The sequence below is a fragment of the Canis lupus genome, chromosome 6 (genome assembly GCF_003254725.2).
Source record: "Canis lupus dingo isolate Sandy chromosome 6, ASM325472v2, whole genome shotgun sequence".
Lineage (NCBI taxonomy): Eukaryota > Metazoa > Chordata > Mammalia > Carnivora > Canidae > Canis > Canis lupus.
Window position 1 is genome coordinate 18986085 of NC_064248.1, and position 17372 is coordinate 19003456.

Genomic DNA, 17372 nt, shown 5'->3' on the forward strand with positions numbered 1-17372 from the left:
TTTGCCTTGTGTTTTAACATCCCAGTTTACAGAATTAACATAAACCTTCCCTCTAAGGCATTATGAAGCAGACAAGACTTAAATAAAGATGATGGATTATTTCATGTAAATTTACAGGTGTGCATGGATATATATATGAGTTGTTTCTAAAAGCTGTAAATAAAGAGTTTGGATTTAGGCATATTTCAAGTACATTATAGGAAGAAGCCGCAGTGATCTGCTTTGCAAAAAGGGAAAAAAAAAAAAAATCCTTGGTAATGAAAACAGTCACCCTGAACTGATCTGTTTTGCAAAATTTGGATTATGTTCTTCAAATATTTACTGGTCATACAGTGTTTATTCATTTGGGCTGAGAGCTGAAGGGAAAAGAAATTGAAGTCAACTTTGTGATTTTTCTGAAAATGAGGGCCAACTGGAAGCAAGTGACAGAAGTAAGTGTTCCCTGAGGCTCATGATGGAGGCAGTCAGTCAGCAGGTTGTCCAGGATCAGTCCAGTGTGTCCAGCACTGAAAAGGATGAGCAAGGGGTCCAAGTACCTGTATTGTCCTATTTATGCTGTAGACTTTAACCGTAGCTATTAACTCATGACCCTTACAATATAAAAAACAAATTCAGCAAGATAGCAGGACACAAGGTCAATACAAAAAAATCAGTTGTATTTTTTATACACTTGTAACAATCCAAAAACAAAATTAAGAAAACAATTCTCCCATTAGCATCAAAAAGAATAACATATTTAGGAATAATACATTCAAGCAAAACAAGTATAAAATGTGTAGTCAAAGAACTACAAAACATTGTTGGCAGATTTAAGATCTAAGCAAATGGGAATAATCCCTTATTCATGGATCTGGAGATTTAACGTAGTTAAGATGGCAGCACTCTCCAAACTAGGAGAATCTCAACTGACATCAGTGTAGACGTTTCGCAAGCTGATTCCAAAGTCCATATGGAATTGCAGGGTACCCAGAAAGTTAAAACAATCCTGGGAAACGAGAATTAAGTACTGTAGGAAGACTCAAACTTACTAATTTTGAAACCACTACAAAGCAACAATAATTAAGCTAGTATGGTACCAGCACAAGGATGGACAGATCAAGAAGTAGAATTGAGAGTCCAGACATACACCCATATGTCCGTAGTCAACTGATTTTTTCAGCAAGGGTGCCAAGACCGTTCCAATGGAGAAAGAACCCAGTCACAAAAGGCCATTGCTGTATAATTCCACTTAGAGGAAAATCCAGAGTGGGGAATCTGGAAGTAGATTAGGGAGTGCTCAGGGCTGTGATGGGGGCACCCAGGGTGCCAGGTACAAGGTCTGAGGCAGGAAAGATTTCAAAAATGGATTGGTGACAGGCACACCTACCTGAGAATACACTAAACCACTGCTGATGTGTGTTGTGCACAATGGTAGGGAAAGTGAATTATAAGTCAGTAAAGCTGTTAAAAAGTAAAACCAAGAAACACTTGTAATAGGGTACAGCAAACTAAATTAAGATCATTAAAATGGCAAAAAGTGACATTTGAGAAATTATAGTAGGATTAAAGTATACAAGCTAAGGAAAACGAGAAATGAGCCATATCGAGAAGGATTAAAATGCAATAAAATAAAGGTTTAAAAGAGCTTTGAAACCAGGAAAGGAGAATTAAAAAGAATGAAGATCGGAAACACAAAAAGGATAAAGGGTGAACATAAACATGAAAAGAATAGAAAAAGATCATCAGAGCTGAGCTAAAGCCTAGAAAATTAGTGGCACGGGGGAAACCCAGTAGAATCAGTTAAAAATAGCAAGATCTCTAAGCCAAAAGTGGCAAAGTTGGTTAAAGGATGCCAGCTAAAAAATGAAGGGTAATTCCTCTCGTTAATATTTGAGATAAATAAAGGAAATGGACATTTTAATATGGCAGAAAACGATTTAGAGCCAAGCATCTAAGAGGGTAGAATCAGGAGTAAGATCCTCAATGGCATAATTCCAGGCTTTGAGTAATGTCAAGCCAGGGCTCCAGGCAGCCCTCTGGCTCCCAAGGGGGCTCAGCACTTGGGACAGCACCCTTGTTGGGAGATAGTCTTCTCCTTGTGGTGACTAGGAGGGAACATGCCAGTCCCAGCCATGCTGTGGGCAGTGGAGGCTGGCAGCAGGCAGAAAGGGAGTGGGGCCAGGGGAGCATTCTGCAGTCAGATGGGGGCCAGTGGCAGTCGATGTGCCACACAGGTCTGATGTGGGGAAGAGCTGGCGAGGTTGCCCTTGGGGCTTGGAAGAGGCCAGTGCAGGGACTTGTGAGTATGTGGCTGCACAGGTGCCCAGCTGGCCACAGGTTGGCAGGGTGCCAGTAAAGTGACAGATGTGTCTGTGCTGGGTGCCGTTCCATTCTTAACCGGCGTCTGGCTCAGTGCCCTCAAGAAAGGTTCGTTGCTGCCATGCTAGTCACAGCATGGTTTATACCAGCCGTTTCCTTCTGTGGGTCTCTAAGAACTCCCGGGGTCCTAAACAAGTCAGTCACTAACTCACCCCAAGGATTGGGCTGGGTATTTAATGGGGGCTCTGGAACTATGGCTGAGAGCATTTCTCCAGCACCCTAAAGCCTGTGAGCCCTCTTGTATGTACATGATGGTCAGTACCATTGTTACCTTGTACAGTTAGCAAGGGGAACCTTAGACTCCACGGGCTTATTTTAGGCCATGAAAAGGAGGAAGGCCCCAGGGGAGATTATGTCATTTTGTTTTCCTATCGTGGAGCCAGGAGAGAGGTGGAAAAGCCATCTGGATAATATGCCAGGCTGTGTGCCAAGTGTTAGTGCTTTACTGTGCTCCTTTGGGTCGTCCCATTATGTGGGCTCTCTTTGCTGATAAGAAAACCAAAGCACAGATCCCTTGCCTCAGGTCATAGAGGAAGGACAGGTGTGGAGGTTTGAGCACAGAAGGTGTGAGCCTCTAATCGGCCGTCTGCTTCCTCCCTGAGAGAAGGAAGGGGTTGGGGTTGGGGAGTGAGTGCCTGGGGCCTGAGTCAGGGCCGGGGCTGAAGGTGGGGCTAGCTTAGGACAGGGGCAGCAGAGTAGGAAGATGTGGGCTCCTGCTGGCCTTCTCTCTAGTCCATCTTCCACATCCACCACAGAAATAACTTTAAGTCATGTCTACAAAATAAAAAACAATATCCATTGTTTGGCCTCTAAATCTTCTATAATCAGCCTTCTCCTTCATCCCCGCCCTTCCAGCATCCCTCGCCTTCCTCTGCCTACATCCCTTCTGCCTGGACGTTTCTGGTGTGTCCTCTAGCATCCCACCCCCAGGTCCCCTGTTTCTGCCTTTGCCTGCCTCACCCCACATGCTGCATCATTTCCCAGCACTGTGGATGCTGGCTCCTTGCTCTGTAATCATGGAGCATGAAGTATGCTTAGTTTGTGAGGCTGAGCCCCTTACCCGCAGTCACTCCTCTGGTCCCTCCCAGCAGGTGAGTCCAGCCATGCTGTTAGAATGATGCCCATTTTACAGAGGAGGAACCCGAGGCTCAGAGTGGTTAGCAGGTTGCCACGACAGAGCCAGAACTCAACCCCTAGCTTGTGGGAAGCTTGGGAAACCCAAGCAGACTGCCCACCACCCCTACCTACCCCACCCCACCCTGTCCTCTCTCTCAGACACCACCCTTTGCAGGGCAAGATCAAATGCTTGAAATTGAATTAAAGGCCCCAAGCAATATGATATTTTCAGCCCAGGTTGTGACATGATCCTTGATCCTCAGAAGCTGAGTTTTGCTAAGGTTGCAGTAATGATCATTGTAAAAAGAGCAGGAGTGAGCGCTACCTATTGAGCACTACTTGTTTGCCAGACACAGTCCTGAGCACTCTGAGGATGATACTCTTCTGTCCCCATTTTGTAGCTGAACGACCTGAGGCATAGAGTGGTCTTGTCACTCTGCCATCCAGCTGGTAGGTGGCAGAGGCAGGTTATCACCAGAGACACTCCAGAGCCCACGTGTCTTTTTCTTTTCTTTCTTTTCTTTTCTTTTCTTTTCTTTTCTTTTCTTTTCTTTTCTTTTCTTTTCTTTTCTTTTCTTTTCTTTCTTTTCTTTTCTTTTTCTTTTCTTTCTTTTCTTTCTTTTCTTTCTTCTCTTTCTTTCTTTCTTTCTCTTCTTTCCTTTCTTTCTCCTTCCTTCCTTCCTTCCTTTTTGTGTGTGTGTGTGTGTGTGTGTGTGTGTTTATTTTAGAGAGAGAGCAGGGAGGGGCTGAGGGAGAAGGAAAAAGAAAACTTAGCAGATTCTGCTGAGCGCAGAGCCTGATGCGGGGCTCCATTTCTTAACCCTGAGATCATGACCTAAGCCCTAACCAAGAGTCAGCCATTTAACCCCAACTATGCCACCCGGGGGTCCCCAGAGCCCATATTTCTAACCTGTTCTATCACCCTAGGGTATGGGCTGTGGGCACCCTCCTTCATTCCGGAGCACAGCCCTGAATTCTGTATGTCTGGAAGTTACCTCCTTAGGACCTCCTACCTCTGTGGGCTGGCTTCTCATTTCAGTTTCTAGACTCCCCGAATGACACCCCAGCACTGACCATCCTAGGCACGTCCATAGGGGTGTGTGTGTGTGTGTGTGTGTGTGTGTGTGTGTGTGTGTGGCAGGAAGGGAGAGTTTACATAACTTCTCCCTGGTTGACCAGTAGGACTCTACCTCTGTTGATGACTTTGCAGGAGCAAATCTGTTATGATGCTCATTTGTTCTCGTCTTATTTTTGTTCTTTCCTGGGTTCATCACGTTGAGAGCACCTCTCTGTTAGGTTGGGAATGTGAGAAACATAGGCTGTGGGTGCCACTTCACAGCAGCTCAGGATTTCCCTTTATAGGGGACAGTGTTTTCCGATAGAAATTTCCAAGCCAGTAAGGTTGCCCGGTATAAGAGGTCCAGCACCTCACTGCCCCTGAGCCTATTTTCCTTTTTCATTAAACAGCAGCAGCAGCTTGCAGAATCCACATGATAATTTGCTTCTGAAACCATCTAACACAGTACCTGGTGCACCTAGGGGTGTTTGGGAAGGGTTCACTCCTGCCCTTCCTCCTTTCTGGGTCTTCAGGATACCTTCAGTAAGCCATTCTTGCTTCACGCCAAGGCGAGCCCTTCCTGGACCTTTGACACAAAAGAACTCTGCTTGGTTTGTGTGGAACTGTGGACATTAGCGCACCATATCTTTAAGATGCCTGAGAACGTGTGCAGCAATCTGGCTGGTTCTGTCTCTCCTTGCCTTTTCTTCCTGGAAAGGAAGCCCTGCACCCAGGGCCCCGTGGTTGCCATTGCCAGGTGATTCATCTGAGAAGGGGTCACTGAGGTCACTGAGGTGCCAGCTCCCATGGACCAGTCGGCTCTGTTCACCCTGCACATGCCTGCTGACCAGGATCTCATTCCATCCCCTCTGCTTTGGCTTTTGCTGACTTGTGGTCTGGTACAGGCTCCTTAAAATTGCCTTAAACATAGCCAAACATAAGCTGGAGGGATTTCAGTAATAAAAGTTGGAATTCCAAGACTGGTTAAACCAGAGCTATGGAAAAGGCATAGAAGGCTGGTGAAACTAATTCCAAGTGGCTTCTTGGAGTCCTAAGCCACCGACTACACAGTGTTGCCTCCTCCACCTACCTTATCTCTTAAAGTTCTCCCTATAACCTCATGAGGCTAGACCTCCTCCTTAGTTTCTAGGCAAGTCAGTCAAGGCTGAGGGAAGTCAACCAGCTCATTTAGGTTTGCACACCGGCTCTGGCACAGGAGCCCAGGTTCTTAACCACCATGCACGCTACCTCTCTAACACAAGGTTTAACACAGTAAAGGTGCATTTGACACGGCACGGGGAAACGGACCTGTTTCCATGATCAGTGTTTTGAGAAAGACCAGAGACAGACACAGCTTGGGTAAATGATCCAGGGTTTATTCATCTGATGGATCCAGGAGAAAGTCCTTGCTGCTGGGATTCATGGCAGAGAAATCAGCCATGCTGCATGGGATGGGCAGAGCTGCAGACCCCATGGCCCCAAACCTCACTGGCAGCCATCTGGATGTGTGTCCTACCTGGCCTTCTGGAAGCACAACTACCTCATGCTGAGCCCGGTCTGAGACTCCTGAGCCAAACCCACCGCTGAAAGGATGCTGGGGACTCACCTGTGTCACGGGGATTACAGGGGCCCCCCAGCCTCAGATTGTTAGATCTGATGGGTCACCTCACATAACGTACATGCCATGGTGCCGGCCCACCGCAAGTGCTGGCTGTTAGGGTCAACTGCTGCGTGCCAGCCTCAGTGTATTGTCTCCAGCATCTAACCACTGATGTGTGAGGTGGAGAACATCAGACGTTCTGCTGAGCTGAACACAAAAAGCTCTACCAAGTCGTTTCCTCAGAGTCTCAGAAATGGGAGGTTGTGGAGCTTAGATGACCTGTGTTTGCCTGACCCTGGAGCCCAGGTTTTGCCCCGATGCTCCTCCGAACGTCTGGCCACCCTGGCTGGCAGCAGAGGCAACAGTGGGGGGTCATTTGGACAAGGCTGGGGGTGGGGGGCACAAGCATCGAGTGCTGTCCAAGCAGAGGTGAGCACAGGTGCCAACTTGATGTCATGAGGAGCAGAAGCTAGGGAGGCCCAGAGGGCATTTCCTTCCTCGCCCTTTGGACACATGAGTATATAGTAGCTTTTCTCTTCCTCATCTGTGCTGATGTTGAACACTGCTCTGTGTATCTCTCCTTGGCTGATTAACCAAGTTAATCAGTTAAGACGGGATGGAAGAAATATTGCCGGGCTGTTGCTGATACGTGCTGGCCTGCCTCCCCTAGGTGCTGCACCGGGTCACCTCTCCCACAGAAGCCAGCATCCCTGGCCCCAGGTCACCCACTATGCTCGGTCACATGGATGCCTTTGAATTAGGGGCCATATGTAGTTCAAGGTTTGGGACCTGGGCTCGGAAGCCAGACTATCTGGTAAATCCCAGCTCCTCCCTTGCTGAGGAATAGGAGTTTGGGCAAATGCCTTAGCTCCTGGGGTTCTCAAGTGTGAAACAGGATAGTGGCCACCAGCAACTTAGGCCATGGTGAGAACCAGCTTCTATAACACATTGAGAGCTTTGATTGGTGTCTGGGACACTGCATGCATTCGAGCAATGGTAATATTAGGAGCAGTAGGTCGCTCTGTGGGCACTGAGGCGAGTTGGGGGTTGAGAGAGTTGGGAGGGGCTGGGGTAGAGCGAACGGGGGAAGACCCAGTGGGGAATGAGTTGGTGTTTGGTGTTCTGCCTTTGTGCTGGGTGTGCGGGCTGTAGGTACCTTGGTCCTCGGCTGCTAGTAGGAAACCCCAGTGAAACATCAATTCTGGTCACTCAAGCCTCGAAATAATTTTCACCCATACAGATGGGTCCAAGGGTCCCCCTCCTTGCCATGCCCCTCCTCCTGATTTCTTAGGCTCCCATCTAGGGAGGGAGGAATAGAAGGAGAGGGTGGGGCAGGCACCCTGAGCAAAGGGCAAAGTCGTGGGAAGCAGGATAACTGGAGAGGGCCCGGCAGGTATGGGGGGAGCCAAGGCATGAGGAAGCTAGTGTTGTGACTTCACGTTTCTTCTGTTGAAAAATCAGAAATGGGATTTTCGGCGAATGGGATTTTCTGTCACTGGGAGGAGTGCCGGCAAGTCAGCACCAGGCTGGTGCCTGAAGACTTCCCAGGCTGCCCCCGCTTTTGTGACCATTTGCCCCAGGCCTGCCCTCCAGAAGGGTTCTGGTAGATCAGGCTTGGCCAGACCCTGCCCTGAGGGTAAGCCTGATGAGCTCAGGGCCCCGACATGCATTACTGCTTGTGAATTTCACCTACAAGCCACACGCTGTGTCCTCCACGAGATCCCCTGCCCCAGTTGGGGTGTTGCACCTGACCTGGCTCAGAGGCCAGTCTGCAATGCTCGGTGTGAGGGAAGGCCCTCTGGCCACAGCTCCTATACAAGAGGCGTTGGATAGCAGAGACCAGCTTTATTATGGCTCCCCTTGCCTTGGTACCTAGGATTAGGCACCTTGGTGTCCTGTTGGAGAAACCATCTGTGTCCCTGCGATAACAATTACTGCAGACTTAGTGACTGCAGGCAGCACCACTTTATTGCTTTACAATTCTGGCAGCCTGGAATGGATGTCATAGGGCTAAAATCACGATGACGGCAGGGCTTTGTTCCTTCTGCGGGCCCCAGGAGAGAATCCGTTCCTGGCCATTTCCAGTTCCTACAGGCCCCCGCATTCCTTGGCTCGGGCTCTCCTCCTCCACCTTCAAAGCCAGCGGCCTAGCACCTTCTAGTCTTTCACTCTGATCTTCCTGCCTCCCTTCCTAAGGGTTCTGTGACATTGGGCCCACCCAGACTCCAGGATAAGATCATCCCTTAACATAATCACACCTGTATGTCCTTGTAGTCACAGGTTGCGGATATCAGGGCATGGACATCCTCGCGGGGTCATTATTGTGCCACCACACTTGTATGTCATAGGACCTCCTAGTGCAAGGTCCTTTCGTCTTCAGTGGAGACCTGTGACCCTACCTGAGCACCTTTGCCCCTGTTGCTTACAAGCTCCAGAGAGCTTGGGCCAGTCATGGCCTCCTCTGTACCTCAGTTTCTCCATCTGTAAAATGCTTTCTAGGATTGTCAGGATCAAATGGGTGGGTTTGCACTAGTAAGGTGCTGAGATGTTTTTGCTTTGTTTTGTATCTTTCTTTTGGTACAGCCACAGCACAGGCTGGTTATCTTTCTCATATTGTGCTTCCGTGGGTTGAGTGTGATGGGCGGATTGTGATTGCCTGAAGACCTGCGTTAGCCCACAGAATGGTTGTTGTCAGTGCACCACCACTTAGTCCTGCATCATTGTTTGTGTGCTTCAGAAAAGCTAGCATACAGAGTGCTGTGTGGACCCCTTCATACTGGCAGCTTTTGCCTCTTTCTGGAGTTTTCTTGGAATAAATTCCCACTCTAGAAATCATTGGTGAAAGGTTTCCAGCAATGCCCTCATAGGGTTCTAGAACACGTTTACACTGTTGTAATACAACAGTTGTATACAACAGTTGTGATACAACTTCTTGGCAGTCAAGCTCCCCTTAAAAGGAGAAAAATTGCCTTTCGCCCTTTCGGCAATACTGCTTGTGCGCCAGGAACTGTGCTGGGTGCTGGGGAGCTGGCATGGACAGACAGGCCCGCTTCCTCCTGTCGCAGAGCTTGTCTCGAGCAGGAGAAGGCTGCTGTTTATTTAATAGGACTGACACAGTGCCTCATTATTCCTCTCATTTGCATTTCCTTGTTTACTAATTTTGTGGGAAACAAAAAGTGGTTATATGGAGGACATGTTCAGGTGTCGTGCCCCAGGATGTGCCGTTTCAAACGTTCTGAACTCGATGCTGTGTGTACGCCTGTTCTCCCGGTCCCTATCTCAGCTGTGCCCCACCCCCCTCAGCAGTGTTCTGCTCATTGCTGGAAAATATGCCACATTGCATTCCTAGGGACGGATGTCATGGTACGCTGCCTCCGGCTGCTGAAGGAATTTAAACGGAAGGTCGAGGATGACCATGACCAGGACGATGACGAGGACGAGGAGGTCATCTCTAAGGCAGTGCCCCCGGTGGACATCGTGTACGAGCGGGACATGCTCACGCAGACCTATGAACTCAGTAGGTCCTATGTGCGCGCGCCTGCTGACATGGGGCTCCTGAGCACTGGGGGCCCAGAGATGTGCTGCCCACGTGTCGAAGGAGAGGGCTATGTTGTTGAGACTCTGGTTCCCTTGGAAGGTCAGGCTTTGGGTCAGATCTGAGTGTGAGTAGTCACCCTGTAGGACATTAGCAAGGTCCCTGAGCCTTGGCTCCCACATCTGTAAGCTGGGATGATGCACACCCTAGCCCATGAGAGGGACTGAGTGAGGAGTAGAATCAGAACATTGGTGTAGGGCCTCCCCTGTGGAAAGCACTCAAAAACTGATTAATACTAATCAGTTAATACTAAAATGCAAAGATTCGAGAACCACCTCCCATCTTCTGAAATTGATCTGGAGTTACTGCAGGCCTGTAGTCTCGTCTCCCCACTCCTCGCCTTTTCCCTAGACCCCCTGGGATTCATGTAAGACAGCAGTGACCCAGAGCCATAGACAGAGTGGCTGCAGGTCCCTGTGGGGAAGAGGACAGAAGAGGGAGTGCAGTGGCCACGGGCTGCGAGTCAGCAGCTGGTACGAAGCCACGCTGGTGAATCAACATAGCCTTTTGAGGGGCTTTTTGGCATTTTTTTATCAGGTTTTTTTTTTTTTTTTTAAGATTTTGTTTATTCATGAGAGACACAGAAAGAGAGAGAGAGGCAGACACAGGCAGAGGGAGAAGCAGGCTCCATGCAGGGAGCCCAACATGGGACTCGATCCTGGGTCTCCAGGATCAGGCCCTGGGCTGAAGGTGGCACTGAACTGCTGAGCCACCTGGGCTGCCCTTTATCAGCTTTTAATATCACTCCAAATGGGTTCCTCCGAACACAGTTTGGGAAAAGCTACCCTTAACCCTTTTGTGCCTACTATGAGCATGTTACTGGTTCAATATACTGATACATCCTGGTCCTCTCTTTTGATTCTTTTTTTTGAGAGAGAGTGCACATGTGCCCCTGGTGAAGGAGAGGCAGAGGGAGAGTATCTTAAGCAGGCTCCGTGCCAGTGTAGAGCCCAACATGGGCCTTGATCTCACAACCCTGACATCATGACCTGGGCTAAAATCAAGAGTCAGACTCTTAACCAACTGAGCCACCCAGTTACCACCCCCCCCCCCTTTCATTCTGATGTTTATTTTTATGCCCATACAACACTGTAAGACCTCCTTTACCAGATGGCTTGTACCTGGCAGCCTCAAGTGTGTGATGCAGCAATAAAGGGGAATCTATTTCTGAACAAGAGAGCTTTGCTGCAAAGCCTGTCCTGTGGCTTGTGCACTTTCCTGGGGAGACCCCCTGCTGTATCTGCCCCCACGCCCACCAGGCTCCATCCTAGAGTTCCTAGTCCCGGAGCCTTTGAGTAAATTCAAAAGGGCTTCTTTGATGCACCTACAGTAGCAGCACTGAGTGGTGACAGCATGTAGCAGGGCAGGAGCTGACAGAGTAGACGGAGCAGATAATAGAGCACAGGTGTCTGCTGCTTGCTTACCGCAGGGCCCAGCACACTCTTTCCCCTAGCCAGCCGGCGGGCATCTGTATGGGACACTGCCAGATTGGTGTTCAGAATGCCTCTGCGTCTGCTGAGACAGCGGGGAAATGAGAAAAGTTCTTAACTAAAAACTATTAAAAACAAAAAAGAAAAAGAATCCGTTTCATGTATCTGGAAAAGTCCACATGAAAGAGCTAGCTCCCTGCTGCTGGGCAAAAGCACTGTCAGCGGAGCTGAGTACATCCGCAGCCTGTCACTTGCCACTTACTGTTCTAACAGGGAGGAGGCAGCCTGAAGAATTAGCTTTTGGAAGGAATGTTCAGAGGTTCTTGGTAGGGGAGGGAGAGGAAACACTGATTTTTTTCTGCATGTTGGTTTCGCCATATTGATGGAGTCTGCTTAACGGGGGTGGCAGGAGTGGATTTGTTTAGAGTGGGAGGGCTCCTTTTCAGGGGCTGAGGTTTACACATTATATTATTTCCCACAGTTGAGCGCAGAGGCACGAAAGGAATTTCCCAAGCTGAAATCCGAGTGGCTATGAATGTGGGAAAGCTGGAAGCAAGAATGCTGTGTCGCCTTCTTCAGAGATTCAAGGTTGTCAAGGTAACATCATGAGTCATCTGCAGGCTCCATTGTCTCTGGGTCTGCGCACAGCGTGATAGCCAAGGGCTGTCTCAGCCACTCAGGAGACGCTGTAGGCCTCAGTCGCAGGTGGCTGCCCACAGGCATGTCATGTCTCCTTGATGCTGGTTTTCCTTGGTTTTCACTTTTCAAAAACTGAATGAGTCTTCCGCACTGAAAAGTCAGCAGGAGATGTGGCTACAGGGGGCACACAACTGTGTGGGGCCTCCAAGGAAGCTGGCTAGCCTCTCACTGTCCCTTCAGCCAAAGCAGGTGCTGCCCAGGGGCCTGGGCCCCTACTCAGGCCTCTTTCTCTCTCATCACTTGCCTGGCTCCTGGGGACAGTGGACTGGCCAACTGTACGTGTCTGCAGGTCTCCTTTCGGCATTCATGCCTACATTCCTTCCAGCCCATATCCTTCCCTCTCTTCTTGCCAACATTTTGGCCGTTTTGTTGGAAGGCAGGATTACAGTTGAGCTAATGATTGCAGAGTGCTTGGCATGTGCCTTGGCATGAACTTGACACATAGAAGATGTTGTTCTTCCTGCCATTAAGAGCCAAGAGAGTGGCTTTCCCCTGTTCTGGAAGATAAGAAGAAGTGTGGGTTGATGATGGTCCCATCCTCTGTCCCTAAGGCAGTGGCTGCATGGAGCTGGTGACCTCCAGTCCGTGGCAACAGTTCTAAATCCTAGAATCCTACACAGTTAACACTCACTGCTCACTAACCATTGCCTGTGGGCCTAGTCTTGTGCCAGGCACAAATGAGATGGGGAAGGACCAAGTGAGGACCCAACCCTCAAGGAGCTCACAGTCCCATAGAACAGACACACATTCAGGATGGCAGTTTGGAAACCCATCTCCGACAGGCCTGTGGAAGCAGCATGTGAGAGGTGACCAGACAGGACAGTGAGGGAACACCAGTGGGGCTGACACAGAGCCCGGGTGGTGGCAAGAGGTGCAGGAAAGATTAGGATGCAGACACCACAGCCCCCAGCTCACCTGCATACCTGAGAGTTGCAGCACCCTCCAAATGTGATTAAACACATCTCATTCCCCCCTCCAGGGGTTCATGGAAGATGAAGGGCGGCAGCGGACCACCAAGTACATCTCCTGCGTGTTTGCGGAAGAGAGCGATCTAAGCCGGCAGTACAAGAGGGAGAAAGCCCGGAGCCAGCTGCTGACCACAGTGAGCCTGGCCTCCATTCAGGAGGAATCACTCGTGCCTGAAGGGGAAGACACCTTCCTTTCTGAGTCAGACAGTGAGGAGGAGAGCAGCGGCAAGAAGAAAGGGAGAGCATCCCAGAGTGACGGGAAAGCCAGCTTGAACTCCAGTCTCAGGACACAGCCTCATCACTCCATGTCAGCAAAGGGTAGGTAGTGCTCTGGGGGCTGGAGGGAAGGTGGGCAAGGCTGGCAGAGGGTGTTGCCCTCGATCTAAGCTCTGCCAATCCCACCTTGCTCTGGGGATCTTGAGAAAATAGCCCGTTCATTCAGCAGACACTTGAGGATCTCTTTGTGCTGTCCTAACTGGGGACCTGTTGGTGTCACGTGATCACATAATCATTAGTTTGGAGGAAACAGTCACGTCTGTCTCTTGGCTGCTTGCAAGTCTGATCTCCTTGGCAAACGTTCAGTTCATTTTGTTGTGTTTTTACTAGTAAAGGAATGAGATCCAGTAAACTTCCACTGTCCCCTTCCCTCTAGTGATCTGAGGAGCCTTTGAGGCTTTAGGTTAATTACAGACTTTTTAAAACATGCGCTGGGTGGAGCTTATGACCAGTTTGCAAATCTGGTGTCTAGCTAAGTGGAGTTTTGGGGCAGGACACTGCTCACTTGGCCCTCCACCCTAGTCCTCAAACTGACCAAATGAAACCCTGGGCCTGTGTGGGTCTGGTCTGGCTGCTGAGTGTTAGTGCCCTCCTCTCTGTCCCCTGATGAGGCCACAATTCATTCATGCTCCGCCCGCCCCTCCACTGCAGGTGGCTGGAAGGTCGTAAACCCCCACCCACTGAAGAAGCAGCTGCCTTCCTCCCTAGGAGGGGCTGAGGAGAAAGCCTGCCAGAGCTCTGCCGGCAGGGACAGCCTCCAGGACACCAGCACCTCCATGCAGGACACCAGCACCTCCAGCATGTCCTTTGGCTCCCACCGCATGAGGAATAGTAATGGTGACATGACCGTGATTGAAGAGGTCAGGCATGAAAACACAAAGGTGAGTGCTCACAGTGGGGAGTGCCTTTTCTCTGGCAAGGGCCTATGGCAAGGACCTTGGCCTTCTCAGTTCTGTGCGTAAGAATCCCAGCAACAACAACAAAATCAATAATGGTAAGAGTACTGTGTGCTGAGTGCTCTGTGCCAGACAGTGGGCTAGTGCTCCTCCACATACCACCTTTCTGCCCAGCCAGAAAGCATCAGCATTGTTTACATAGTCTTTTAATTCTCAACAACTTGCTCTTTTTACTTAAGTTGATGTTGTAGGGAAAATTTGTTTAGATTAGTGGTTATTCCCACTCTAGGCCGATTTAGCCTCCCAGGGGACATCTGGCAGTGTCTGGAGGAAACATTTTTGCTGGTCACAACTAGGGGACAGGGGACCACTGGTGTCTAGTAGGTGGAGGCCAGGGGTGCTGCTTAATCTCCTAGAATGTGCAGGGACAGCCCACGGGAGAGAATTATCCAGCCCCAAATGTCAGTGGTGCTAATGTTGAGAAGCCCCACCTTAGATGAAAGGCCAGTATCATCTGCTGTGAAAGGGAGGTGATTACAAAACAGACAAACCTGAAACTGTTCAGTACATTCTGGCCAGATACTGTTGAGTGTCACAGCATTCAAGACCCAATAGAATCAAATGCTTTTCATCAGTGTAATTAGAAGGATTAAAAAGGAATTGACACAGGAGTACCGTTCTCATTATGTGATTTGGTTCCCTTTATGCTGTCCTGTGTCACTTGAACATGCCTCAGAAACCGCCAGTGGCACCTCCTGCACTTAGAAGCATGCCGTCAGAGGATGAGGCACTCAGCACAGGGCACAGTTGTGATTGGGGCAGCTTTAGATGCTGTTCCTGCTCTTTCATTGAGGCCTCACAACAGCCTCACAACACCCCTGTGAGATGGATGTCAGGACGAGACAGGGGAGGCCCCTAGGGAACGAGCCACTTGCCTGCTCAGTGAATGCAAAGTGAGGATAAGATCCCATACGTGTGAAGCTCCTCCTGCCTTGCTTCTCCCTTTTTGGTGTGGAGGCCTGTGCTTTTGGTACCACCCCTACAATAGAAGCAATGGGGGGGGGGTGGCATGGGGTCCAAAGGTTTTCTGTGGATTTTTCTAGAAACTTTGAGCTCCTTCCTAGTCTTTGGATGCCATAACTTCTCAAGTCATGGTTGGTACTGTGTCACTGAAGAAGCTGGGCCTACCAGCAGGTGGGTCCCAGCAGGTTCTAGAGGGCCTGCCTGCCCTGCTCACACCCTCACCCTCTTTGTACCTTTGGATTATGCTCACCTGTCTCCAGCGGCACACATGTTCCCTCCAGGCCCTAGGATTCCTTTGCTTGTTGCCTGGCTCAGCTCTTTCTCTTCCTCTTAGAAATCTGTTCCCAAAGTAACTGCAGAATGCTGATCTTCTTTCTGCATCGTGCTGAGAAGATGCCATGAACGCCACATCTGGAGGGCCATTGGCAAAACATGTTTCTTCACCTTGTACTCTAGCATCCCCGTCACTCGGCTGCCCTCCAAAATGTTTGCTGTATAGTGCAGGAGAGCACAGAGGTCTTTCTCCTGGGCCCTTCCATGAATCTTGAATGCTTTTGAGCTGGTCCCCTTTCAGGAAAGAACTGTGTGTCTTCCTAAGCCCCAGCCCAGCAGGGAAGTGACCTGGGGCTGGCTGTCCTGACGACCAGCTGTAAGTAGCCTCCTCAAGCTCATTCTCGTTCTCCTGAAAGCACCTCTCCAAGTGAGGAGGGCATCCAGCAAAGGAGGGCCTAGGCCACCACAGGGTGCCCATTTGTGGCACGTGATTTGCAAGGACTGTACTGGAGTCAGGATTTCCCTTCCCTCAGGGGACACACAGGGGCTTTAACAGACGGGATCCAAGGGCAGATGTAACAGTTTCACAGAAGCTCTTAGAAGACAGGAGCTATGAAGAGAACCATGGGCATTTTGGCAGGAATGGGAGAGAGCACTCTTCGCTCTCTTCTCCCTTTGTCTTTCATTTGGCACACATCTTAATGCACCTAGGGACAACCACCTGACCCCAGAAGCCCATCTCTGCTTCTATCCTGTATTCCCAGAGAGAGAGATAGCCCTCTTGACTTTCCTTCTTGAAACATGGGCATGGAAATTGCCTAAAGAGGCAAGACACACCCGGGGGAAAGGTGGCCCCCTGACTTTATTGAGCCCATTGTGTTCTTATTCTCTCTGTCCCCCATTCTAGGAGAGCAGCAGTTCGCAGAAAGCAGGGAAGCATGGCCCAGGCCAAGACAAACCCCACGAAACTTACCGGTTGCTCAAACGCAGGAACCTGATCATAGAAGCTGTTACCAACCTACGCTTAATCGAGAGCTTATTCACGTAAGGAGCCATCTGTCTGTCTTGTACTAACAGTACATTTCAGGCCAGGTCATTATCACAAGCCACAGAAATGACCAAGAGACCTCTGAGTCTTCCTCTGCTGTATAGATTCTCACGGCATCGCTGTGTGGTAGGAAGGGTTTAGCACTTGTTCTAGCAATTCGGAAAGTGTAGACATTGAGGAACATAGAAGCACTAAACAGGGAGAGTGACTGGGGAAGAAGTGGAAGTCAGGAAAGTGCAGGGCACCTCTCTTGCCTTGGAGAAGAAACTTAGGCAGCCAATATGCATCAGCTCGTAAACAGCTTTTACTTCCACATGGAGGCTTTTGTTCAAACGCAGTCTGATGTGAAAGCAAAAATACAGAGATGCAGGTAGGACTTACTTGTGTATTTGGGGTGAACCTCTGCACTTCAGTGGGGTCCTTCTAACCCACTGTCACCACCGCCTCCTAGGCGGCATCTTCCTGGCACCCAGCGTCAAAGCCGCTCAATTAGAAGGAGCCTCACCCCAGTTCTCTAACTAGGGGTTGGGGAGACCATGTGCAGACAATGCTGCCTGCATCCCCTTATCTGTGCAGTGAGGGGTTTGGTTGGACACTCCTAATGTCCTTCTGGCCCTGCCATCCGGTGATCGGTGGTCTGGAAACATCACGTAGTGACTCAGTAAGTTCTAGACAGTAAGACATGAGAGGAATCAGAAAGAGCTGCAGACCTGAGAGTGTCAACAGCCGTATAGTGGACCATCCCTGTGTCTGGGAGTTAAAACTAGCGTAGAGATGGATCTCCCATCACGGCACTCACTGTCCCTTTAGGAATCACGTACTCCCTTTACTTCCGGTAAAAGGCTCAGAATGTGAAGCTGCTTGTGAGTGGCAGCTTGTCTTTAGCTACTTCATTTATCGCCAAGAGAGATGATCTGTAGTGTCTCTAGAAGTCAGCCATTCAATGACGAGTTCCCCTTTTAGTTCTCCTCCCATTTCCACTGGGTACCACTAGGTAGCTCTCAGCTGCCTGGGTTGAAAAAGGCCTTCTGTG

At 49.7% G+C, this 17372-nt stretch overlaps 1 protein-coding gene across 2 annotated transcripts in view; it reads left to right on the forward strand.

Moving 5' to 3' along the window:
• Positions 1-17372, forward strand: part of GTF3C1 (general transcription factor IIIC subunit 1) — a 73515-nt gene that overhangs the window by 21074 nt on the left and 35069 nt on the right. For both annotated transcript variants that reach the window (XM_025415659.3, XM_025415660.3), the window contains 5 exons: positions 9481-9648; positions 11638-11753; positions 12835-13141; positions 13751-13980; positions 16199-16335. In XM_025415659.3, the coding sequence (XP_025271444.1) occupies positions 9481-9648; positions 11638-11753; positions 12835-13141; positions 13751-13980; positions 16199-16335 (958 nt within the window). The remainder of the gene's footprint in view (positions 1-9480; positions 9649-11637; positions 11754-12834; positions 13142-13750; positions 13981-16198; positions 16336-17372) is intronic.